At 36.3% G+C, this 27,817-nt stretch overlaps 1 protein-coding gene across 3 annotated transcripts in view; it reads left to right on the top strand.

Annotated features, from left to right (window-relative positions):
* Positions 1–27,604, top strand: part of ATP11B (ATPase phospholipid transporting 11B (putative)) — a 113,573-nt gene extending 85,969 nt beyond the window's left edge. The window contains exons 26-31 of one of the 3 annotated variants that reach the window (XM_037027617.1): positions 6,032–6,097; positions 6,612–6,715; positions 7,149–7,314; positions 9,234–9,319; positions 20,492–20,625; positions 24,658–27,604. In XM_037027617.1, the coding sequence (XP_036883512.1) occupies positions 6,032–6,097; positions 6,612–6,715; positions 7,149–7,314; positions 9,234–9,319; positions 20,492–20,594 (525 nt within the window). In that variant the 3' untranslated portion in view covers positions 20,595–20,625; positions 24,658–27,604. Of the gene's footprint in view, positions 1–6,031; positions 6,098–6,611; positions 6,716–7,148; positions 7,315–9,233; positions 9,320–12,429; positions 12,592–20,491; positions 20,626–24,657 lie in introns of those variants that run through there. The other 2 variants (XM_037027616.1, XM_037027618.1) reach the window with 2 other exon arrangements.
* Positions 27,605–27,817: the final 213 nt, after the last annotated feature.

The following is a 27,817-nucleotide window of genomic DNA, read 5'->3' as shown; positions in this document are numbered from 1 at the left end:
CACAGTTGTGAAAAAGCTTGAATCATTTACAATTCAAGCCCTTTAGGACAGGGGTGTCAAACTCATTTTCACCGGGGGATACATCAGCCTTGTGGGTGCTTTCAAAGGGCGAAATGTAATGTAAGGACTGTATGAATGTAACTGCTCCCTAACAGTTAAGCAGGAGCTCGGTGCTGCCACTGAGTAGAAACAAGGTGCCAGGCTGGATAAAACAAGGTGGGGGCTGGATTTGTCCCGTGGGCCTTGTGTTTGCCACCTGTGCTTTAGGCTGTAGTGTAGGAACATATATTACTACCACTTCACTTCTGAGGATGTATTTAGCCTGATTTGGACAAAAAAGATGGGTGAATCTAGTTTGTGTTGCATTGAGGTTACAGCACTTCCCAAATAATAACTACCTTTTATTGACTTTTTCTCTGTGCCAGGTGTATTATATGTATTAGCTTATTAAATTGTAATAACCATGTATGTGGAAAACGTCATGTTACTTTTGCATGTTTGACAATTAACCTCAAAGAGGTTGAGAAACTTGCCTCAAGAGGCAAAATCACCCACTTTGAGAACCACTCCTCCAAATGGAGCAGAGGCCTAGGGCTCAGTGCTGTGTCATCTTTTCTTTATCTGCACGCAGGGTGAACTCAGTCTTCTTATGGTTCAGATACTGCTTATGTGCTGAAAACTCCCAAGTTTACATCTCTGCCTGTGTCCTCAGATTCAAATAAGTAACTGCCTTTTCCAGTTCTCCTTATTCTAATAAATGCTAACACCTTTTACCCAACTGCTCAGGCAGAAGTCTTAGTGGTTATCCTTGATTTCCTTCTCTCACAGCCCATGTGCAGTTCCATCGGTTCTGATGTTACACATATCCTAAGTGTTCACACTTCTGTCCTCCACACAGTTTAGATCATTGTCTTCATTTCTTTTCTGGATCATGACAACTACCTCCTTGTTGCTCCTGCTCCTGTTCTTCCCCTTCCTGCTGTCTGTTCTCCATCCAGCAGCCCACATGATTGTTTAAACATGAAAATATGGTCATATATCCAAGGATCTCCTCAAAATCATTAGCGACATAACCATTCAGATCTGCTGAAACGTCACTGGCCTAAGAAGGCCTTTCTACTCATTCCTGCGTAATGCCACCTCTCTCACCTTTTATCACTTCCTGGACATTTACTCTATGTTTATTTTTCTTCACAGCACTAATCTCTACTTCAAGGTATACATTTCTAGCTTTATTTGGTTGTCTGTCCCCACTAGGTATAAGCTCCATGAGGAGGGAGGGTAGCAACTTTATCTTATTTATCTTACTTATCCCAAGTCCTAGAATGGTAATTGGCATGTAAATTGGGTTGTCCAAACGTTCATTTAGTTTTTTTCCATGCAGTGGCTCTTGTCGTGCTTAGTTGTCTTTAACGTCATTCAAAACAATTTCGTTATATTGTACTGTGACAGTTGTCTTATCAGCGTGCATTTATGAAGACACATCAAAACCGGTGAATTTTTGTGCAGCCATTTTAATATTGAATATGGAAGAAAATATGAAATATTTCAGTGTATTATTCTTTATTATTTCAAAAAAGGTAAAAACAAAACAAACACAAAAATGATCTGTACAGATTTCTGGTCAAGATGGAGGCATAGGTAAACATGCTTGACCTCCTCATGCAACCACAGGAAGAATTACAACTATACCTCAAAACAAGCAACACCCAGAACCGTCAGAAAATTGAGCTGTATGGAAGTCTGACAGCCAAGGATTTAAAGAAGCCACATCCATCCAGAGGGATAGGAGGGGCGGAGACACAGAGATGCAGTGTGGTATCGGCGGCAGAATGAATCGTCTCATATTGATGGGTGGTGGGTAAAAATCAGGAGGGATACCTTGGGAGCCAGCAGTCTAGCCCCAGGCCATACTGCACAGCTGCAGATACCAGCACCAAGAAGCTAATCCCTGTAACTTCTAGCTGTAAAAAGTGGTGGTTGGGCAGCGGAAGAAACTGCTGGATTTTCGGGAGACTCTGTTTGAAGGACCTACGAGGACTTAGAACATGCAAAACCACCCCCTCCGGCAACAGCTGGAAGAATGCCAGTCATACAGGGGGAGTGAGTGAAGTAACTGGAAACAGGGTGAGTGCCAGGCAAACCTCCAGAAGCCAGCCTGCTGCATTGTACCCTCTCCGAGCTCTTCCCCCACAAAGAACCATAAAGTGATAAAGAGGGTCCCCCCCATCCTGGTGATTACCTAAGGCTCTGACCCACACAATTTACAGGTTCCTTTTCTACTAAGACAGGAGCCAAAGCAGGTCTACCAAACACACCAAAACAAACACAGGGAGGCCGCGCTATGGAGGAGACAAAGAAATTATGGCCCAAATGAAAGAACAGAACAAAACCCCCCAAAAGAACTGAATGAAACAGATAACCAACCTATCAGATGGAGAGTTCAAAATATTGATGCTCAGGATGCTCAAAGAACTCATTGAGTACAGCAACAATATAAAAAAGACCTAGGAAGGAGTGAAGGTTACACTAAGTAAAATAAAGAAAATCTACTAACAGTGGAGTGGGTGAAGCTTGGATTCAAATCAACAATTTGGAACATAGGGAAGAAATAAGCATTTGTCCAGAAGACCAAGGAGAAAAAGGAATTCAAAAAATGGGGATAGTATAAGGACTTCTGGGAAGTCTCCAAACATACCAACATCCAAATCATACGGATGCCAGAAAGAGAAGAGGAAGACCAATAGACTGAAAACTTCTCTGAAAAAGTAGTGAAAGAAAAATTTCCTAATTTCATGAAGGAAATAGACATACAAGTCCAGGAAGCACAGAGAGTCCCAAACAAGTTACCCAAATTGGACTACACCAAAACACATTATCCTTAACCTTTCACATTTTAAAGAATCTTAGAAGCATCAAGAGAAAAGAAAAGAGTTCCCTACAAAGGAGTTCTCAGAAGACTCTCAGCTGATTTCCCAAAAGAAACTTTGCAGGTAAGACCGGGCCATCTTCCACATTGGAAGATGTTTAGCAGCACCCTGGCCTCTACCCACTCAAAGCCAATAGCAGGAGATAGCCGACATACTCAAAATAATCCAAATCAGTATGTTATTGATGAAAATGAAAAATGTGTCTTTTATTGAGAAAAACTAAATGTACTGTTTGGCCAACCCAGTAGGTACTCAGTTACTATTTATTGAGTGTACCAATGAATGTTTTTAATTTGGAATACAAGTTTGGCTTTATTAAATAATTAAGTAACAAATTAAGTTAGAAGAAGTTACACATACAGAAAACAGCAGATAGTGATAGAAAGTGTTTTGAGCATCTGTCTCTTTTGAGGAAGGGCAGAGCTGGCTTTAGTATAGTCTAAACCTTACACGTTTTGGCAGGCCCTCCATTAAGGAAAAAAACAAAACTATAAATACAAGCTTACATATACATGGAAATAATTGAGTTACATAAATAGGTCCCACTTAACCCAAGCCAATGTAGTAAGCCCAACTCAACTTCTCTTTAGCCAGATCTCCAAATGCCCTCTGCCACTCCCATCACTAACTCAAGCAGAAGTCAGAATGGAAAGAGACTGCAGTGCTGATTAATTGCTGTTGAAATACATTACTCTTGCTAAATTTCAAAAAAAAAAAAAAAAAGACCACGTGAATGTGATATCTACAGTTCTCTCTAGGGCTTTGAATGCAAGAGGGAGCCCTAACTAACGTCTACTTCTGAGAAAGTAGCTAATGCCAGTCCCAGTCCAGTAAAACCAGGTACTGAGGGGTAGATATGTGCAGTTGTGGCCACATCCAGGTGCAGGTTCCCAGCTGCATCTCAGATCTGCCCACATGGCCCGGAAGGAAGAGACTGGCACTCCTCCGAGAGCTCAGCTGATACCCACCGATTTTCAGTATTTCTAGTTCATTTCTAGAGATGAGTAAGGTAGGAAAAGGAGTTCCGTATGCCTTTTTCATTCTTTTGACAAACTCCTCGGATACCCTTAAATAAAAGGATATAAATTGGTATTTTGTTATTGATGGTAACTATTGTTTATTGATTATTATTAGGCACACTGTCCTTTTTATATACCCTAATTCTTATAAAAACCTATACGGTTTTCCTCTATTTAACAAATAAAAAGTGAGATACAGAGAGGTTAAGTGATTATTTTTTAAGTTAGGTGTGTTATTTTTTTTCCTGTTCTGCTTATGCTGTCAAGTACAAAGGGCCACCCCCAAAACCAGAATTATCTTCTGGAGGGCAGGCACCCTGTAGTACAGCCTTCCCCCACTAGGTGAATATTCTAGGAATCCGTTTGTACCTATGTACCAGCTGATGTTGTGAGGCTACATTCAGCTCGTGTGAACTTTTTTTTGAAGACTCATTTGCCTATTTCATGAAGGGTGATTTATGAGCATACCTTTCCACACCATGCTGAGTGGTTTTGGGCAAAAAAAAAAAAAAAATCTCATGATCCACAGGCTGCACCCTTTCTGCTCACCCAGTCTTGCCCGAGTGACTTTTTTTATGATTCCCTGGGTGGGAAAGTCACCAAAGGGAACTGTTCTGCCAATGTGGAAGAGGTGAAACAAAAAACGGCAGAAGCATTAAAAGACATCAAAATAAATGAGTTGAAAAACTGTTTTGAGCAGTGGGAAAAAGTCTTGGTAGATGTATTGTATCAAATGGAGAGTACTTTGAAGGTGACTGAAGTTTAAACATGTAAGTCAATACACAATATTTTATAAATAAATTCTGGGGGCTTTTTGGGTCCCCCCTCATAAATGCTAATTGTTAGAAATTTGTGATAGTGAAACAGCCTTTTAAATAATTTTCAAACCAGTGGTTAAGAGTATGACTACTTTAAAACTAAATTAACATAAACGTCTGGTTGTGTTCTTATTTGTGGAACATGAATCCTGACATTCTTTGGGGATTCTGCATTTTTAATAAACTGTAAGTTTTTGCCGTAACATTCAGGGAAATACTTTCTGACATACGGAGCGTTTTTACAAGGAATCTTACAAGGAGTATTTCTGTCAGCCCTTCTCTCTCCTTCAGGTATTGGTTTTGTGTGTTATTTTTTTTCCTATTCTGCCTATGCTGTCACCAGAAGTACACTAGCAAGTTATCCACTATAACTTCTGGTTGGAATAGTTTCAGAAAATATTGGATTGACCAAAAAGTCTGTTTAGCTTTTTCTGTAAAGTAAAAGACATTTTTCATTTTGACCAATAACTTTATTGATTTGGGTGTTTGAGTATGTTGTCTACCTCCCACTATTGGCTTTCAGTGAGTAGAGGCCAGCAGTGCTGCGAAGCATTTTGCAGTGCATAAGGCAGCCCCACGGCAAAGAATTGTTTGGCCAAATGTCATTAGTACCAAAAACTTGGCAAAACACTTTGGATATGTTTGATCAGTCATAACACCTTCTTCATACACTGCACAAATCCTTTCTGTATCTGTTTCAATTGTGTTTTTACCTTTCTTGAAATAATAAAGCATAATATGCTGAAAATGTTGTGTATTTTCTTCCTTCAGAAATTCACCAGTTTCAATAATTTTTTTAAATGCACACTGATAACAGCTGTCATAATATAGTCCAACAAATTGTTTTGAATGACATTAAAGGCAACTAAGCACCATGAGAGCCATGTACAGAAAAAATAAATAACTTTTTGGCTATTTCAGTGATTGCGATCAAACAGGGTTTTGTTATGATTTTTACTGTGTGACAGGAATAAAGCAGTTGCTCTATCCTTCTAAGTAAAAACAGTCTGTGCCACACAATTCCGAACCCACCTTGGGTTTTCAGTCTGATGATACGCAACGGATGACAGTAATACTCATGATAATGCTTATGTTGTTTCTTCTTATGCCCCTCTAACTTTATTAATCTAGTCACAGATTTGAAATGCAACTGGCTTAAATAGTGCAAGTGGTTTTTAGTCAAGAGTAAAATTACTTTTGCCTTATATTTTACTTAGCGTCATGGTGACACATAATGCAATAATGGTTTGTTCTTTCTGTCTAGATGTTTGGAAACTGGACATTTGGCACCTTGGTCTTCACGGTCATGGTTATTACAGTTACAGTAAAGGTATGATACAGAAATTAGACACATGCACAAATTTTGTGTCTATATAATTCATAGTTAAATTTCTTTAGCCATAGATACATCCTTTCTCTTTTCCTTTTTTAGTCATAATTTCACTGATTGTTCTTTAATAGTTTATTTTCATTTTTGTCCAAAATCTTACTTAAGTTTATTATTAGGAAAGCTTCTGTGATTTTTTATGGTTAAATAAAAGTTAATCCCACAGTAATCATTTCTGAAATTTTGCTTCTTTTTATATAATGCAAGACAACACAGGTTGTTTCAGACAATAGAGTTGAGAATAAAGTAGTCATGAAATTTCAATGCTGTTTCCTCACAGAAGAAAAATATTATAAACTTTAATTGTTCAGTTTTCTACTATGATCCTCACATTAATATTCATCTTCTTAGAGACTTTGCCATAGGAACCTTAGTCACTTATAATTAATTCATTTGTGATTTTCATCTTAGAGGTTAAAGACATTCTATTATAAGGATTTTTTTTTTTAATTTTTAGATGGCTTTGGAAACTCATTTTTGGACCTGGATCAATCATTTTGTTACCTGGGGATCTATTATATTCTATTTTGTATTTTCTTCGTTTTATGGAGGGATTCTCTGGTGAGTGACTACATTGTAGTTTGTTTGTTTGTTTTTTAATTGATTTTAGGAGGAAAGGAGGTAGGCAGGGAGTGAGGTGAGGGAGAGAAACAGAGAATCATGAATCTGTTGTTCCCTTACTTAGCATTCGTTGGTTAACTCTGGCATGTGCCCTGATGGGGATGGAACCCGCAACCTTGGCGTGGTGTGGTTACACTCTAACCAGCTGAGTTTCCCAGCCAGGGCAATTGAATTTTATTTTTAATAATTGAAGTCTAACTTGTTTTATTAACTATTCAATTAATTACTGATTTCAAAATTTGAGCATTATCCCAAACTTGTATTCCAGATTAAAATTGTAACTTTCAAATATTGTAGATTTACGTGATGTCTTGATTTGAGAAACTGTCTTGTCAGTTTCTACTTTTTTTAAGCCCACTTTCTTTCTTTGCAGGCCATTTTCGGGCTCCCAGAATATGTATTTTGTATTTTTTCAGCTCCTAGCAAGTGGTTCTGTTTGGTTTGCCATAATTCTCATGGTTGTAACATGTCTATTTGTTGATATTGTGAAGAAAGTATTTGACAGACAGCTCCATCCTACAAATACTGAAAAGGCACAGGTATCCATTTCTATATACAAAATCTTTTACTTATGGACTTTAACTGTGAGTAGCCGTCAGTATAATTTTTTAATACTAGAAAATAGGAAATTCGATATTTCTGTATTAAGCATTTTGCAGTCTAAATATTGTTATATCTGTTATTTTTGTTATTTTTATTAATTGTATGACTCCTGATAATTATAATTTTTATGTATTAAATTGTTATTATACCACTTCACTTTTTAAGGATAAAACTGTCATGTCCAGATAATAATAGTAAATATGTTTTAAATAATACTGTCACAGCATTCTATCAGACATATATAATTGGGATATATTTTCATGTCTTTAGAAACTAGAATTTGAGTAATACTCTTTCAGGTTATATTATTTTATAAAGAAGTATAAAATGAGTTCTTTAAATAATTTTTAAAGAATGGATTTTTATAAAATACATTCTCACTAAATATTTATTAATAAGTACCAAACTACAACAAATAGTAACAGTGTGTTGCATTAAGAATATGGTCTTTAAGGCCTGATATGACAGTTCCCGAGCTTGAAAGTTACCCCTGCCACTTGGTAGTTCTGTGACGAAGTCTCTCTCAATACTTACCTGGGTAAAATTATGGTAGAAATGCCTGTTTCATTATTTTTCTAATGAGAATTGAATAAAATAAGTCCAAACGCTTATTTGCTCAAGAAATGGTAGCTATGTAGTTGAATGTGCCCTGTTTGTATATTTGACTTATACATGAGCTAGAAGTATTATCTTAATTTTTCTTTAACTATACTTTAGCATTGAATACATATCCTCAAGAATACATTCTAATTAACTTTTATGCCCTAGTAAGCAGTGAGTTTATTATTATTTAGCTATGCCGAGTTTGAGGATTTTTCCCACGTTTGCTACCTTACCTGCCAAGCAAATTTTGTTTAAATTTTGGAAAACCAGTTACATATTCTACAAATAGAATTGTGGTCCCTAAGTAGTGATTTGAGTTAGGCTCCCTAAATGATGCATTGATTTTAATTTCTGTTGATCATGTCAACATTTCTTTAGCCTGTATTTGCTTTGGTAACTCAGTTTTAACAGATACACATTTTAACCCCACTGAATCATCATAGGCCTCTGAAGTCTGACAAATTTAATTCAGATACTATTTTAACCATTTATAAAATATGTCTTTAATCAAGTAATCTTCCTAAGGTTCAATTTCCTCCTCTGTAAAGTTCTTGAGAGCCTTTTTGATACCCTCCTTCTAAAGAATCCATAGGAAAGTGTTTTGCACCTTAAGGGGACCCTTAGACAAGAAAAGGTTGAAAGTACTTATATATATTGTAGTTCTTTTACCATAGGTTAAAATTGGTTAAAAATGGAATGTGCAATAAAATCAGTCACTTTGTGTGCAAAAGCTGATATAATCTCCCTTTTTGCCCCATTTTACTTTAAATGACTTGACAGGTGTTCTGCTGTGGTCTAATCCAAAGAGGAAGTCTGTATTTCCACTCAGGAATCTTGTTCTGTTCTTTTTTTTCCCCCCCTTAACAATATATGGTCATTCAGATCCCATGTGTGACATCATTCGTTCACTGCCTTATACTTTCACCTCTGAGTTCAAATGATGAAGAAATGATTAGAAAATTGTTAGGTACTTCATTTTTTACCAAAAGCAGCAAGAAAAATCATATCAAAAGAAGAGTTATCAGCATTTATTTTGAACCTTGTTTTTCTCCAGAATAACCATCTGGTGTTAAGAGTGAAGAAAGCCAGCAGCCCTACAAGTGTCGGTCATGTATATGTGCCATGTATGAGATTTCCTACTCTTGTAGGAACAGATGTGTCTTTACAGAGCTTGTCCTGTGTCTGTCTCTTAGGTGATGAATACAGCTCACTGACTTGTTGTGTGTCCCATTCCTTTTCTGTCCACTTATAGATATACTCCAACACAGTTGCTTTAAGTGACGAGTTCATCGCACTGCAGCCATTGTCGAGGGCAAGGAATCAGCTGAGCAAACTTAGGTAGAGTAGGAGTAGAACCTTGTTAACTTCTGCATGCTAAAGGCCAATTAAACTATTTAAAAGATGGGCAGAGGCATGAATTAAGAGTGGAGCATTTTTTGTTAGCACAGCTCTGTCTCTAATTTGACCTTTATTAATATGTATGTTTAAACCTAAAGATAAAAAATCCATTTCTTCATTGAGATGGAACTTAAGCATAAAAACAGGACAGAGATCTATACCTTGTTACATATTTTCCACCTTAACTACCTTTTGTAGCACAATTCTAATGCTTCTGCTTGTCATATTCATATTTAAGAATGTTCCTGCATGTTGAGTAATTTAAGCTACCGAAATTCATCATAAAATCTAAAGTTTTAAGTTTCCGTTACTTGAACATGAGAGTTGCCCATTTTTTTATCTTGCCTTAATCTGTGTTGTAAATTCATGTGCATATTTGTCTTTGTACATTGTAATGACTGCTGAAGCATTTCATATCCTTGCTACTGTTTAGTGCATCTATAAATCTAACATAAATTTTATATCTCTTATATATCCCTTTATCTCCACAGACAGATCCATTCTCTCATTTACCACAAAAAAACCAATAGTGTAGAGATACTTTTCTTTTTGTAGAGATGTCTTTTGATGGAGGACAATGAGAGCTTAAGTCCTAAAACTGTTGATAATAAGATACCAAAATTATATAGTATTAATTTTTATTCCAGTTTGGTTTGAAGGAAAAAAGCAACATAACTAAAATATTTCTTTAGTTTTGGCATTCTCTAGTTTCTCATTCTATCAGTATTTTGTGGATTCTTAAGTGTATATATATATATATATATATATATATATATATATACACACACATATATATATAATTCTTTTTTACCTGCAAGGTTTTTAATCTCTACATTTACTTGACCAAATAAACGGCTTTGACAAAGCACCACTTAAATAACCTCTTATTAAATAACTCTGTGAGTTCATAATTCTGACCTCTTCTAAAGTTTTATCAGACCTTTTGATTCTATTATTACCTTCAAGATTTTGAAATATTCTACTTTGAATTACAAAGGTATAATAATTGTAGATGAATATACAAATGAATGTTTAAGTGGTAGCCAACTAAAACTTATGTTTAAAACAAGAATTTTAAAATTAAAAAAAAAACAAGAATTAAAATCAAAACAAACTTCACCTTGGTTGAGCAGAATATATATATCATATTTTATCTGTATGTGCCTTTCTGAAAAGAGTGGGTGGTATTCATCACATTTTTGAACATGTAATTATTTAACTCATAGGTAGTAGGAGAGCTCATTATTTAAAGAACATTCTAGCGAACTCTTTTGTCAAGTGAAGATAACTTTTGTATTGAGAATAATTGTAATTTTTATGAAGTCATATTTTTATAAATCATACTGGCTTAAATCAAGCCCAAAAAGGAATGAGGTAGGATCATAAACTAGAGATCTGAGGCTCCATAATGATGTAACAAAAGTAGTAAGCTTGGCATTCGTCTGTGAAAGAACACAGTGATAGCAGAATGTATTGGTCAGGTAGACTTCGCTGCAAGCCAGTCTCCAGTCAGATGTTCTAAGAAAGGACAAAGAGCTCTCTTGGGGAAACAGTGGGCCTGAATGCCATTGCCACTCTTGGCAGTGTTCCCTGTGTTCTAATCAAATTAGTTCACCTGTCTGAGCCTCTAGGTTATTCACCTATCAAATGGTCACTTTACATAGTGTGATTTATTTACTTACTATCAGCATCAGAGAAAAACAAAAAGAAGAAATACCGTGCTCAACCAAAGGCCAGGTAGAAATAACAGTTGCTTAAATGAGTGGTCAGCGACCACTGGGTGGGCACGAAGAACAAGAGCCTGCATACATCTGCCTGCTGGTGCATCCTGTGAATTTTGAATGCATCTTGGTTTTGAACTGCACTGAACAGTATTCCTGGGTGTTATCCACAGTAGCTTAATTGTTTCCAGAGAGGAAAATTATGCAGATGTCAAGTATTTTTAAAAGCATTCAGATCTTTAATCAGGTAGTACCTCTTAAGAACCATTAACAGAAAACTATTAGCAATTTTCTTTTGAATAAAATATTTTCTTCTTCCCAGTATTATAGGCAGAGCTATTGTTAAAAAAAACTATCTTTATGTAAACTTACTGTACTCTTAAAACCAAAGAATTCAACTACTTTATTTTTTATATATATAAGAAATTCACCATAGCATTTTTATAGAAATAATTACTAGTCCTAAGACTGAGAAAATACAGAGGAATAAGGAAATTTTTGTTCAATGAGGACTTTTTTAAAAAAATAATTCAAGAACGGTTACAATTAGCTTGTCTGTGGGCACATACTCCTCACATGGGTGTCCAACCCACAGCCTGCAGGCCCACACATGGCCCAGGATGGCTATGAATGTGGCCCAACACAAAGTTGTGAATTTACTTAAAAAAATTTTTTTTGGCTCATCAGTTTTCATTAGTGTATATGTATTTAATGTGTGGCCCAAGACAACCCTTCTTCCAATGTGGCCAGAGACACCAAAAGGTTGGACACCCCTGCAAGATCTGTAATACAAATACAGAAAAAGTAAAGAATAGAAATTTGTTTAAATTAGTTAACACTAAAATGTATATTTCAAATTAAGGATTTAGTTAATTTTGTTAAATCAAGTCAAGCCCCCTTCACCAACATGTTAACATTTGAAAGGCCATGTGACCTGTCTACTCTGCTGAAGTTCAGTTAGAGTAGAGAAGTTTTCTGAGAAGGGAGCATGAGAAGTGCAAAATGGGATAAACCTCGTTAATGAGAACCCTAAATGGTGGTGGCAAGGAATTTGTTTAATAGAAGAAATTTAATTTTATTGAAGGAAACCTGTTTTCAACATGACTTTGTGCACTGGAAAATCATGGCTTTGTTTCGTGTGCTTTTCCGTATGCCCCTTAAGAAGCTCCTGTTAGCTCTCTTTTGTGACAGTAAATGAATGTAGTGGTGTGTGAACATTCATTTGTGCCTCACGTATTGTGCACCCCAACTTACTGTTTTGATTCTAACCCTATATACAGTGAGAGTATTGTCTGTAATATGAGACTTGTTGCTTTTCTGTCCTTCCAGATGGAAGAAGATAAGGGTTCAGTCAGCTCAGCATATGAATTTGCTGAAAGCAAGCACAGAGGGGAGGACAGTAGGCACCTGCTAGCTGAGGCTTGCAGCCAGCAGGACAGTTCTTACGTGCACTAGGTAGTACCGCGCCGGACCTTCCTGGGGAAACATCCGCTAAGTTCTCATGTTTGGGGCATGCTGTGGGAGAACTGGCCTGATGTCTTAGCTTTTACTGATTTCTTCATTTCTCACATGTTGTTTTTCTTTACTTGTTTCCCTTTTTGTGATCTTTACTTTTTATATGTCCATCCTGTATATTTCATTAATCTTCCTTTGGAGTTGTAGTGTTGAATCATACTTCATCTCAAAATCTTAGTTCAAGAAGTTATTCCTTGTCACTTCTCCCTTTGAAAATGTCATGGCAGTTCTGTTATTTGTGAAGTCAGTTTCCCCACTTGAAGTTGTAGTTTGGGTATCATTTTACACATCTTCATGTAGTGAGACAGTGAGTTACGTATCTAAATCTGCCTCTTACAGTGAATGGTCAAGTGATGAGTATTGAAGCCTGGTACTGAGTAGTTTCCTTTGACTGATACTGTCCTCCCAGTTCTTCTCATAAACTTTCATAGTTACACCTTTGTAATAAATAAGTGCGAATTTATGAGGACTTGATTCATTCTCTTTTCAAGAAATCAACCCTGACAACCACTTCTAGATCTAATTGGAAGATGCAAAATATTTTGGTTAGTAGTAATTATGGAGGATAAAAATTCTCAACCACTAATGTATTTTTTACCTAGCCTGTTTGCCATTTTGTACATTGTATAGCATGTCCTCGGACAACATCCGTTTGCTCAGTGTCATTCTATTGTAACATTGAGATGCTACAGAAACTTAACTGTAGTTTATATCAATTACCCTATGGTAAAATTTGTTTTATCACTTAAAGTCAATAACCAACTTGTCAGTGACTTTAAATGAGGCCTTAACTGTGATTACTCGTCAAGAAGCTGTTACTGTCTCATCCGGAATAAACCCCTAGCAAATGGTGGACCTTTAAACCACAGCCACTTTTAGATTGTAAACCTTAACGCCTATAAATCAGACCATGGAACAGGTATAATTATATGAAAAATCTGAATTACTCTGGAAGATTTTTTTAATTACATTCAGTGAATTGCTTTAAATGGAAAATGTTGAAGATAATTAATCAACTCTCAGTTATTGTTATTAGTTGAAAAGAAATTCCAAAGAATTCCAAATTTTTATTTTGTTTTGGATACAAGTTCAAGTGGATATTTTATAAGACAGGGATTTAGTATTCCTGTGCTTTAATGTGCCCATTAAAATAGGCAATACAGTTGAGAACTGGGTTTGTAGAATGCTTCTATTAAGTAATAGGGGCCTTGTAAATGGTTACTTTCACAAAGTGAATTTTCTCATCCTCTGACATTTGGTTTCCCTTTCTATAAACAAGAAGTCAGAAGAATTCTCAAACCATGAATATGATCTTAGTAAAATTTGGGGATATTACCCTAATTTGTAAGTTTTTTTCCTGCTTATCACTGAATTTTAATTGGTTGGATGAAATACACCTTGAATATTTTTCTCCTCCTGTATTTTTCTTTTGGCATATATTTTGAGATAAAAATCTCTTTTTAAAAATAAGTGTCATATAATCTCTCTCTTTTTCTCTGTCTTGAAATTCCAGTTGTGTCTGTACTTAACCCTTGGTGGGCCTTGCCAAGCCCTAAATGTTGCTATGGGCTAGGATCTTCTAGTCATACCCCTCTACTCTCACCTCTTAGGCCTCTATGGTTTTGTCATCTCTTTTGTCTCCAGATTCCCGCTCTGAATGCCCACTTTCAAGCTGCACCTAACAACCATAGGGTTAGCAATAGGATGCTAAGGATGCTCGGGCCTTTTCTCATTGTGGACCAAGGAGCTTAAGCCTCAGACCTGAAACCTCCTGCCATCAAAAATAGAATACATTTTAAACAGTTTTAGTCAACTACAAATCACCTTCCTCTTCTGTGATAAAAATACAGGTACAGCTTCATTTAACAAAGCAGTGAAAGAAAACCTTAAAGTTCTGTATTAAGCAAGTAGAATCAAACATTTAAAAGACTAGTATTAATAAAAATGCCACCCATGGCAGCAACTAGATGCATACCTGATAAATATGACTGACACTTTATAAAACTAGTGTTATTTTCAAATATGTGCTGACATATTGAGCATCTTTTTCATCTGAAGGTTGAAAAAATAAAATTAATATTGACATTATTTCTTCCAAATACTTATCCTGTGACATGCTGTAAATGATTGATACTTAAAAAACTAAATTAACATCAGCTATACCATAACTTCGTGTGTAAATTAGTGTTATTCTGCTTTTCCTTCTCCATTAATATAGGGGGTTTTATCATTAAATTTCTTATCATATAGTCCTAACAGTTAGACATCGTCCCTCGAAGTGAGGAGTCTCTGGTTCAATTTCCGGTCAGGGCACATGCCTGGGTTGTGGGTTTGGTCCCTGGTCAGGGTGCGTACAAGAGGCAACTGGTCAATGTTTCTTTCTCACATCAGTGTTTCCCTCTCTTTCTCCCTCCCCTCTCTCTCAAAAAAAATTTCCTTGTCATACATTGTTATTTATGCAACCACTTTATTAAAATAAAGGAGCCTGTCATTTTGAAACTAGGAATAAACTGAATTATTAAAGTAAGTTCACCTAAAACATATAATTATTCCACATTTATTTTCACAGTTAGATTTAATGGTCACAGAGACAGGGTGAAGGTATTTTATCTACATTTTAACTACCTTTCAAAATTATTTTCCTTGGAGAGAAAGAAAGAGGGAAGTAAATTTAGAGGAGTGAATGTGAGCTTGAGGCAAGCATTGGAGAAACAGGTCTTGAGGAAGTTTGGGCAGTTCCCTCACTGCCGTTGTTTAGTGGCTGCCTGTTGCAATTCTGAATAGTGAGGTGAAGCTATTACTTGTTTTAGGGGTTTTATCATTCTTAACCAACTTTGCAAATTGGTAGTGTTTTTATGACTTTTGATTTCACGTTTAAAGTAGTTTTTAAACATTCTTTTTTCATGATTATAGTTTAAGGCTTCTTTCCATATATCTCCTTTAAGGCTATACCAGGTACTCACTTTGAATATCAAGTATATAAAACAATTGTAAGGGCAAAAGAACAAATATCGTAAATAGTTTATTAATTACTATCTAAACTTAAAAACATTTTTGATTTAGCCCTGGCTGGTGTAGCTCAGTGGATTAAGCGCAGGCCTGTGATCCAGACGATCGCGGTTTGATTCCCAGTCAGGGCACATGCCTGGGTTGCAGGCCAGTTCCCAGCAGAGGATGCACAAGAAGCAATCATACATTAATGTTTCTCTTCCTCTCTCCTTCCCTTACTCTCTAAAGATAAATAAATAAAAAATATTTAAAAAAACAAACAAACCATTTTTGATTTCGTAGGTAAGATTTGGTAGGAATGATTGAAAGATTTAGAAATGTGTGACTGTTTTTTAACATTTAGAATATTTAAGGAAGATAGTTTGTAGAAGCCTCTAATAGGAGAAACTTGTAAATGTTTATCATCATTGATATAAAAATAATAAGAGCAGTGAGCCAGAATCAATTTCAAAAGGCAGGTTCTGTAAAGAGGAACATTTTTTAGTCATACATAGTCATGTTGAATGTCCACAGTTGTTTTGCTGGGCAGCCCTTCTAGCTCTAAGTGACGTCGTGGTTCCCAGGAAGCAAGCGTGGTAGAGCATGAGTCATACAAATTAATCAAATTTTTTTACAAATTAAAAGTTATTTCTTTGTGCTGTCAGATAAGATCTCACTTCCATTACCATAGTTAACTTTTTTCTTTTTTAGTGTTTACAACTTGAAAAAAGATTTTTTTAAAAGAGACACACACTGATTCCCTCTCCTTACTTTGCCTTGCTTTGACTGAAATGAGATCTGAATGTTCTGCCCCATTCCCATCCCCAGTTATACTGGCAACTGTGGCTACATGTACTCTGGCTGGGCTCCCAGTTCCCAAATACGAGATCGAAGATGTGCATGGGAAAGTGGTAGAGCTTGGTTTGCTGGAGAACAGTATGGTGTCTTCTGTAGATAGCTATGCAAAAACACAATTCAGCATTTTCAAAACAGGGACATTTATTTATTTATTTATTTATTTATTTATTTATTTTTAGGGAAAAAAGAAACATTTGCTTAGTTCAGAAGGTGAACTACAGAAGTAATTTCTTTTTATTATTTTTGCTATTTAAAGATGTTTACCCTGTTGGGTTGCCCATGTAAGAACACCTGTCCTTAGGTTTTAAAGTGAAAGTAATGAATACAAAGCAAGATCATTACCTAAGTAGTGTTCTGCACATTGGTGGGTGCGCAAAGCTACTGACCTTTGGATGGCATCTTCAGGGAATTCCCATCAGTTGGCTAAGCACTAGCTCTGTAGGCAGAGCACATGTTAAACTACCAAGAGCCAGCAAGCTCCTTGCTCTCTCTACTTTCTGGTCTAGTTCAGTGTCCCCCAGCTAAATGTGGTGTAGGGCCAGTGAGTTGTGTTCTTGTTTCATCTTGTTTGATCTCTGCCCACTTGCTTTTAATATCTAGTCCATCACAGACCAATGCTTATGTAAAATACAATAAAAATTAATGAGTAGGAAATGAAATTTAAAAGATTTATAAAACAAGCCCCAATTTTAAAATTACTTTTAAATTCAGTAGTTACAAAAGTATGGTGTCAAATTGCCTTAAAATTTTCTAATCTTACATTCTGAGATTGGAAACACTTATGTCCTCTCACATCAGTAACTGTTTTGGATGAACACTGATCCGTGGATCATGCTTGTCTCGCTGGTCCTTTTGCAAGGGGGAAGGAGTAACAGCCACCCTCTCTTATCTCAGGCTAAATGTACTAAATGTACGTCATACTTTTGTGCCCATGCGCAGTTATTACTCACTCTTTCACTTAACCTGAATGTTTTTTCTTCGCCATTTTCAGCTATCGAAATCTCATCCAGTCTTCAAAATGTATTTCAAATGCCATCTTTTCATCAAATCTTTTATGCTCTCCCCCCAGACCAACAACAGCTGGGTTTGATCTTTCTCTCCTCTTTTTTGATATTTGTAGTCTGCCTCATGCCATAATTATAAGAAGGCAGTATAAAGGCCTGGGTAAGATGTCTGGGCTGTGGAATCAAACAAACCAAGACTCAAGCTCTAGCTGGGTAACCTTGAACATGGTTACCCGTTAGCCCATGGTGGCTCATCCATATAAGATGCAGATGAGTACGGGGCCTACCCCCAAAGGGTGTTTTTAAATTAGATAAAGCATGAGAAGCATCTGACTAGGAACGGGCGCATACATAGGAAGCATTTCATTAGTACAACTGCCATTATTGTTTGTTCCTGGTTTATCTCCCATCCACTATTAAGCACAGTGCCTTGGTTAATAAATACAGGTTGAATTTTTAAGTGTTTGTGTCATTTAAGTGATGTAAACAAGCATGGAATAGAATCCAGAAAGAGAGTACTGGTAGTAGGAGAGGTGATTATGGTTTTTAAACTGAACTGGGTGTGGGGTCAGCATTCTGGCCCTCATTGGTACAGGCCCTGACACGTGCCGCGGGCCGCAGTGCCTGGTTGACTGTGGAGACTTGGGGTGGGGGGGCGGGCACTGGGACATAGAGCACGGGAGGCAGCCTCGGATCAGCTTATATAGGGCCATAAAGGCCTCCCTGAGGTGGTGTACTTTCTCCTGTATTATGTGGCATCTGTAAAGTCCTGCTTCCTGCAGAGGGTGATAAAATTTTGAGATGGAGGAAACCAGAGCCCAGGGACCCAAGGACTCAAGGAGGATACTGGGAGACTGATGAAATCCTGTTAACCTAAACCAGTATTTCCTGCACTGTTCCTCTGAATATTTCCTCCTGATGTTGATTAATGTTCCCTGGGGACTTGGGGGTCTGTTACTGTTTGAGAATTGCACTGTGTCTAGCTGCCCCTTGGAGACTGACACCATGCTTACTGACTTACCGACAATCCTGTACTGGAAAAGTCTATTTAGACTTCTGTTGAACTAGTGTTTCCTAGACTGAATTGGCTACAGAACTTTTTTAATGAAACATGCCTATTAAACATCTCACAAAATACAGTTTAAGAAACCATACCAAAAACATTCCTAAACCAAGGGTATTGTAAAGAAAGAAGTAAAATTTGGCTAGTTCTCAGTGCTGACCAGATCCTAGGACATTGGTACGGTCGGGCAGTTGCCAAACAGGAACTCTGTTGACCTGCACTGCTTGGTAGTAGGTAGAATTACTCTGAGCACGGGTTTGGTGGGACCTCCCCAGTTAATTAGGTTCCGAATGCCACCACATACCATCATGTCCATCTCTTCTGTCCATCATGAGTGTCTCCACAAATGTCCCATGTTGCCACACCTGCTCTACACACCTGGTGAATCCCAACCTTGATGAATTGCAACCATCTAATGAGTCTATTTCTTGTTGTTCTTCCTTTATACTTTTGAAAGATTTGTTATGCCGTATGTTATGTATGTAAAGGAAAGTGAATGAAAATTAGTTTGCTTAAATGACAAACCTTGTCATTTAAGTACTCTTGACTACCAAACCCAGGGTTGGGATTCACTGAGATATGTGTCATACCATTTTTTCCTCCATTGAACAGTATTAAAATTAGCAGTATGGCTTAAAGTTACCTTGCTGAGTTATTATGTCTGGATCAATATAAATCTTGCATACTTTGAGAAATTAATGCATTTTTAAATCTTAATACTACTACTTAGTCACTTATTTAATTTATTTTAATGCTTGTACCATCAGTTAATTTTTTTAAGTAAGATGAACTGATTGTGGGCATGGTTGGCACTTAATAGTTGCTCAGCAATTTAGGTAAATTATGTACTTTTTTCCCAAGGATAATTATGAAGGGAATGTATGTAGAGTGCTTAGAACCTGGTATGTAGTAACACTGTATAAAGTATTTGCTACTATTACTGTTGCTATTATTATAGTTGTCAAAGATTAAAGTTGTTACTTCCCAGTCTTCAAAATATTGGGTTGGCCAAAAAGTCCATATGGTTTTTTCCATGAAATGAAAGACACATTTTTTTCATTTTCACCAGTGCCTTTATTGATTTGGATATTTTGAGTATGTTGGCTATCTCCCATATGGTATAAAGATTGTTCTCAATTAATGTCTTGATTTGATCTCTACCCACTTCAGGGCTCTGCCCAACCGTGGAGCACTGTCCAGTGAGAACTCTGTAGCGTGAAACTTTGCAAACCACTTTCGACACATTTGATCAGTCACAGCATCTTCTCCATACACTGTACAAATTTTTTGTGTGTTTTCACCTTTCTTGAAATAATAAAGCATAATATGCTGAACGTGTTACATATTTTCTTCCAACTTCAATATTAAAATGGCTACACAAATATCCACTAATTTTGATAATTTTTATTTTTAAATGTACACTGATATGAGAGCTGCCACAATACAGTCTAACAAAAATTGTTTTGAATGATGTTAAAGACAGCTAAGCACTACTAAAGTCATCTTACAGGAGAAAAAAAACAAATGTACTTTTTGGCCAACCCGATAGTTCACACTTGATAGGTAGACATTTTTAATTGGAATTGCTGGAGCATTTCACCTACACAAAAACTCAAGAATTAGAATTCATTAGGTTTCTGAGTAGTTGATGTAAATCATTTTGATCATAATAAATTATTAAGACATTAGAATCCAAAATCTTTGCAGATTTAAATAATATCCAGGTACTTGTTATTGTATAATTATTTTACTTAACATCATACTTAGGACACATTGCTGTTTAAATATTTCCTGTAAGATTACTCTTAAACTAAGCCTTCCATACCATACATATCCATATTACAGCAAACAGGTTTATATGTATATTACTTTTTGTTTTAAAGTGCTTGTTGTAATTTTGTAATGCTTTTTTGGGAGTCCAAATCTATAAATAACTAATTTTTTTCTGCTTCAATTTCCCCAGCTTACTGAAACAAATTCAAGTATCAAGTGCTTGGACTCCATGTGCTGTTTCTCAGAAGGAGAAACAGCGTGCGCATCTGTTGGAAGAATGCTGGAACGAGTAATAGGAAGATGTAGCCCCACCCATATCAGCAGGTGTGAAATTTCTCTAAGTAGCCTTTGCTGCAGATGATGAGTGTTCTGTAAACTGGAACCGATGAACATGCACCTCTAGATCCCTAATAAATCAGCAGCTGGTTTACCCACTGAAGCAGGATGTGCGCTGTTTGTTAGCGCTCTTTGATGATAGAGTTCACTTTGTGGCTTTGGGTAGGGGTTTCTTCCACTAGCAAAGGAAGAGAAAGCACCTTTGAAGAGACTTGTCATCTAATGAACAAAAAATTTTTCTAGAATGTGGTGAATAGGAGTATGTGTATGGTACTCTTACTTGGTTTTTATATACTTTTATTATACCTATACTACTACTGTTTTATTTTCTATATATTTTTGTTTTTTGTATTTACAAAATAATCTGCACATAATAGTAAAATCAAAGGAGTTTGCTTTTCTTCCTCTTCATCTGTATTTTCTAGTCAGTCATTTGAGACTTTGAAGTATTTCTAAACACAAAAGGCTGCTCTCCTACCCTTTTATCTCTGTAATGAGGTTTTAAAATGAGTTGTGCTTTTTACATTTTTGCTAGGTATTTATGGTCTAATTAAAAATTGGGAAGCCGGAACAGGCTTTTTAAATGTGATTTATTAGAATCTTTGCATTTTTGTCTTCTTTCAAATCTATTTCTTAAAAAGATTTACTAGAGCTTGCTTTTGTGATTCTTAACAAACAGTACAATTTGGGGGTGTATTCCACTTCAGTTTCTTCATACATTTCCCCATTATTTAGGGTATATTATTATTATTTAGGAGATATTAAGGAGTAGCAATACCTTCACACTTTGATGTTCTTTAGGTAAATGGTACGTCCTTAACAGTCAGAGCAGCAGTGCACTGACATGCCTGCGGGTCCCAGAGGCGGGGTCGACAGTGGTTTCCCTTGTCCATGGCTACGAGTGAACAGTATCACTTTCTGTGTGTGCCGTGCCTTGGAACAGGTTGGAAAGTACGCCAAGAGCAGGAAGTAAAGGGTGGAGGAAGAAGTACTCTGACCTGTTGATAAAAGAATTTTTAGTATTTGGTTAGCTTTGTGTTTTAAAAATGGTGAGTGTGATGTCACTCAAAACTTACAATAAAATTCAGAAAACTTTTACTGGCGAACTTGTTAGTTCCCACTTTGCCTTGAGTTACGGCCATGTCTTTATGGTATAGTTGCCTTTGTAAATAGCATTTTTATGTTAATATAATGTCTGTGCTTTTAGTACCATTTATTGATCATAATATAATCAGAAATATCTTTGTAATGCTATGATACCATTTTGTAGTAATTTTATTCTGCATAAAAGAATTCCTACGAGCAGTTAAATCTATTGGGACTTACATGTTATGACTTACACAATTATATTATGAAATGCATTATCAGAAAGCAGCTCTGTCATGTACCAGGCCAAGTTTTTCGAAAGAAGTTCCAGAAGGACCCGGTTTAGCCATGATAGCTTCATTACACAGAACTAAGGCGGGAGTTAGAATTAAGAAAGTATTGTAGAAATTCACAGAACTTTTACAATTTCTACTCCAACAGGAAGTTCTCTTTAGTGATGGTATACATCTTCTCTATTACACACAACTAGAATTTATTTTAAACGACCAAAGTATTTTTCTGCTCTCTGTATATTCCTGTTTTCTTGGTGTAAGTCAGGTGGTATGTCTCCACTAGGGGAACACAGCCGTGCTCTTACTCCGCTTACTCGGCGAACCAGCCCCAGACGTCAATCAGCCTGTCTTCTTACCGGGGCCTGTTATCGTCTGTACTTATTTTCACTTAGAATTATACCATGTTTCTTGTAGGACTTTATGTTTTATTTTCCTAACAAAATCTTTAACCAATTATTATCTTATTTGACAGACTATAAATAACCTTCCAATTTAGGTCCAGTATCTAAGGTTATAATTATCAGTTACGACTTTCATTATCTTTTTTTCAAGTGAATAATCTAAAAAGTATTTTGAGATCTTACTTTTTTCTAGTGAATAAAATCATACAGTATGCAAAACCACTTGGTGCTTTTCAAAGGGCGATCGATATGAAAGTTGCCATAGATCCATTAACATCATATTTAAAGTCTGACAGTTATTTCAATATGTAGAATTTTGTTTGTATTTTTGTATGTAATTGTATTTGTGAAACATGTCTGGCCTTCCTGTGGGGTTTGGGCGCAGCCTGTGTTCTGCATTTCTCTTTCAGCGAGGGCGGGGGCAAGGCTGGCCCCTCTGCTCCCGGCTGTGGAAGCCCTTGGCCTACTCCATTAGCGTGTTAAACATACGAGAGCATCACTAGTGCTTTCAGATGACGGATTTCTCTGCTGATTAAACTTTTACTATCCAGGCATAAAAATTATACTTACATTTTATCAATTGATACTGTCAAAGGAATATGCAGTATTGCAAGCTTGGTTTCAAAAGTAGCATTGTGGTGCTGTATCAAAGACATGCCGTGTTGTACCCTAAAGGTACATTTATTACTTTAGCAATAAGTGGTGTCCTGTGTTCATCAACAGCTACTTTATCCAAATCAAAACCATTTTCTAAATATAGAAAGGAGTTGATAGTTGATATGTAATTCAGGTATTTAATGTTCTGTCAAATAGGATATGTAACATGTGAGTGCACGTGTGTGCTTTGAAAAGACAAAGAATGAAGGGAGCCTTGCCTAAGGAGATTTTTCTGTGTAAGCAATGCTTGGAAAGAGAAAAATTTGTACAACATGTGGGCAGTTTGGGAGTGGAAACTTGACTCCTGATAATTGGGGTGTTTGTACTTCTATTTTAGCATACATTTCTTAATAGACTTTTTTTTGCACAGATACTTACTCTAAGGAATGTTCATAATTCCACTTTATTCATATTCTACAAATAGTGAGTGCCTGTTATGTACCAGGTGTAGTTCTAAGTGCTGGAGAGATGGTAATGAAGCCCTTCCTTGAACTAAGGTAGATACTGTTTAACGTTTTCTGGAGGCTAGTAAATTCTGTTAACCACTGGTATGGTTGTTGCTTGTTAGTTTTCCTCTGCCAGCTTTGTAAAATGTCTAGGTCCAAACCTCATTATGACTGTTCACATAACCAATTTAAATATGAACTATATACAGAGTGTCTTAGAAAACAGCAGGTGTTTGAAAGAAGTGAACTTGGACCATTGTAAGTGCTAGAGTCTAATAACATCTTTGTTTAAGGAAAGTGGGAACCCTAGAAATTTATATAAAATGTATTTATTGTTAAGTTCTTTTAGTCTTCTAAGAAAAGCCACCTTTGACTTGGTAATACTAATATTGTCCGTAAAGAAGGTTAGGCTGTTTTAAGCATGGCAGGGTATTTATGATCTTGAATTACTTGAGCTTAAATTAATACAGCTTCAAATAAAGTGGTATGTAATGAGTTGCTTATGGGCTTTACCATTCAGACAGTAGTTAATATTTCCAGACCAGTAGAGGATCATTTGCTCATAATTAAATGAAAACCCTGGTGACCTACAAGTGTCTTTGATGCCTCCTGAATAAACCATTCTCTACATTCACACTAATTATGCTAAAATCTTTAGAGTAGAATTTATAGCTGAAAAGAAATAAATTATGAATATATTGCCATTCCATTCCAAAGCTTTTGGTAAGTGCGGTTTTTGTTTGTTTGCTTCTGTAATACAGCCTAGTTGCTTTTCAGGAAAACTCAATATGCATAACTCCTAATAACGTACTTATTTTTATATTGAATTAAGATTTTAAGAGCATCTTATTATGCTCTACTATCTATAGAAAATGTTTTAATGCTGATGAACATCTAAATTTTGGCTGTTATTTTTATATGATGACTAGAGCATTATTTTCCCCAAGTTTTTGTGTAATATAAATGGAATATTTGGTGAGTCAGTGCTAGCATGAAGAACTTCTTTTCAGCACCTAAAAATGAATTGATTATTTTAATACTCAAATTGCATTTTGGTCCTAAGTTTTAGAGTAAATTTTTTTCTCAATTAAAACATAGGTCCTGGTGAGCCAAACTTTTCTCTTATTGTTACTTTAGATCATGGAGTGCATCGGATCCTTTCTATACCAACGACAGGAGCATCTTGACTCTCTCCACAATGGACTCATCTACTTGTTAACAGAGCAGTCAGTGCTTTGTGGGAGCCATTTCAACTCCTTGCCTAAAATGCAGTGTGCGAATCCCGGTACCGGCCACACTAGCTCTGCAGCATTACTTTCCGAAATCTCTGTGGCAGATCCCACCCACTCAGAGTTATAATGGCAAACAAACAAAACGCATTAGCATGAACCACTCTCAGCCCTTCATTTAAATCTGACCACGTTGAAAACTTGTGAATAAAGAGACATTTTCTGACTTTCTCTGGGATTCCCTTGTGCTTATGGGACTCCTAAAGGCATTTCAGCCTCTTGCTGAGGCCACCCTATTTTACTATCAAGGTAGAAAAGAGAAGTAATTTCTAGTTAATGCTATTTTTGAGTATTAGCTTAGTTATTGAGTCTTCTATTTAAATCTGCTTCTGTAAGTTATGCTGAAAAGTTTGCCTTGAAAACTCTATTTTTTTATTAGAGTTATATTTGAAGCTTTTCATGGGAAAAGTAAATGTGAATAGTAAGGAATTTTGGTTCCTAAGTGACCCATGTCATTAATTCCTTAGTGCTTTCAAAGTTCATAGAGAAAATTAGGAGACTGTGTTTCTGTTCTTTACTGCACTACGGGTAGTAAATACATACCAGTACCAAACCTAATGTACTGGAACACAACCAGTAAAGTTAACCGTATACATCAAAGGGTGTATCTTTTCTCATTCATACATCAAAAATCCAGTTTACCAAATTTCAAATTGATGTTTACTGATATTTTATGACAATATAAAGTGGGTAAATTAGGTACCATTAGCATATTATTATTTAATGTATTTATCTTTGGATCTTTTGCATGCCTCAATCTGGTTAATATATTTACATTTGCTTCCTCTCTATCTGAAGGCTCTGTTTATAGTATTTTTATGACATTGTTGTAAAGTTGAACTATATCAATAAAAAAAACAAGTTTGGACAGTATTTAAATATTGCAAATACTTTTAATTATACAAATCAAAATGTTGGGGTAATTAATAAAAAAAGAGAAGAGCCTCTTTCTGTGACTTAGAGTTGCTTTTGCCCTTCAATTAGCTAGACTCTAGAATAATGGGTCTCAGGCTAGGATCCTGGTATTCTCAGGTCAGTGTGTCATGTAAGTTACAGCAGACCACTACAGTAAAGTGAAGTCTGCCCGCTCTTTCATTATACGGTGTGTTTTCAGATATGTGCAGAGAATGTAAATGAGACAGTCTAAAATGCTAAATTGCTAAAATGCTAAATGCTAAATATGGGGTAATGTCAGTGCTAAATTAAAATGCTAAGAATGATTAATCAGAATACATTTGGTATTAACTCACTGCACTTCAGTACTTAATTTTCATCCTGAATTTATCATGTAGATCCATTGTTTGGTGTTTGTTTTGATTAAAAGTAATATTGTTTTAAAATTTGGAAATGATTATTGGTTTAAGAATTATTAGCCAGCCCTGTACGTACACATTTTGAACTGTGTGGAAATAGTTAAATAAGGCTTTGCCTGAGTTTTTCATACAGTTGAGATGATTCCTTTTTGTAGATTTTTGTGCAACCCTTTGTCCCTTTCTCATTTCACGAATATAAGACTTCACCTTTTTTTCACTGGTAAACTATTTTCTTGCTAATATAACCTTTGTCTTTTTTAATAATGCAAAGATACTGGGTTATGAATTTCAGCCTAAATACTAATTTTCATAAATAGCCCATCTTTAACTTAGATACTCCAGAATTACTTTAGAAAGATCCTGTTATTCTGGAAACGTGTTAAAGAGATAATAAAATGTACACTATGTGCTACACTCACCACTTCATGTTCCAGAAGAGGAAATATTGCAAAAATACTCAGTAGAGTAGGTTAGTGGAGGATATTATGGAATTTGCTTTTCTTAGAATGTCTTACAAAGTGTTCACATGACAAAATGACACTCAGAGAGCCTGCACCACGTCTACCTTACAGTGTGCCCTTGGTGTCAGCTTGGCTGACTGCTGGCACCGGGAAGGACTGCAGAGCCGCCTGCACTCTTGGACCACCTGCAGCACGGCAGGGGTCAGCTAACTCGCATGGTGCTTAGGGTGTGGGTGATGTGATTTCTGCACTCCCATTTGAAACTGCTTAAGAACTTTTTTTAAAAAGGTAAATGCTTCCACAGACAATGCCCATCCTGCTCTGTTCAAAACCTACTCCGTTTAGAGGAAGATTATTTTGTAGTTGTAAGAAAAGGCTTTTCTTCTACTTAAGAAAGTACCAGTGTTGTCTGTAAGCTTCCAGTTGTTTTCTAGGGCTACTACTTATATTGTAAAACAAAATTTGCCCTTTGCATATTTAAAATTCTTTGGAAATATGATGTTGATAATTAACTTATTCTTGTCTGCCAAAACCAGAGTAAGATGCTGCCTGTGTTGTTACTAATTAATTAAAGGTCTCGAATCTATTTTCCTCACTTCCTTGCCATTGCCTAGTTTAAGGCTGTAGCCCTGAAGATAGCAGCAAGCACCACGTCAGTTTCCAGAATGCCCATTTGCTGCATTCTGTGGCTGAGCACCCTGCCTCGGCCTTAGGCTCACCCTAGTGGGTAGTAGTAGAGTGTGGGCCAGGAGAACTACAGCATCCAGGTTTACTGTGGGGGAGAATTTACAATTTGAATTTATTTTAAGTACCCTCCTCCTTGGATCTTCATTTCCATGCTGTTCAAAGGCTTCCCAGCCCTGACCCAGATTCTCGCCTTGTCCTTGTTAAAAGATGGAACAGACACATCACTCTGTTAGGAAATCGCTCTCCTCAGACCAGGGTCATTTCTGCATGAGATTGTGAAATTGGGCTGTTGGGTGTGTCACAAACTTGAGACCTCTATCTGATAGACAGCAGTCAAGGCCAATGAAAAATTTTTAAGACCGAAAGTTTTTGAAATATGCTAGTCTGAAAGTAATTGGGGTCTAGAGGAAAAGGGAAAATTATTCATGTTTGTATCGTTCATGTAAAGATCAATTTGGGGTATGATATAAACAGGTATTGATGAAACTAAGACACCAAAGAGATATGTAAAGTATGTTATATTAATTTTGAATCCCCCTTTAAAGAT

This window comes from Sturnira hondurensis, unplaced genomic scaffold (genome assembly GCF_014824575.4).
Source record: "Sturnira hondurensis isolate 20B ecotype Veracruz unplaced genomic scaffold, ASM1482457v3 Scaffold0019216, whole genome shotgun sequence".
Taxonomy (NCBI): Eukaryota; Metazoa; Chordata; class Mammalia; order Chiroptera; family Phyllostomidae; genus Sturnira; species Sturnira hondurensis.
The sequence above is the reverse complement of the archived record's forward strand: the minus strand, read 5'-3'. Positions and strand labels throughout refer to the sequence as shown.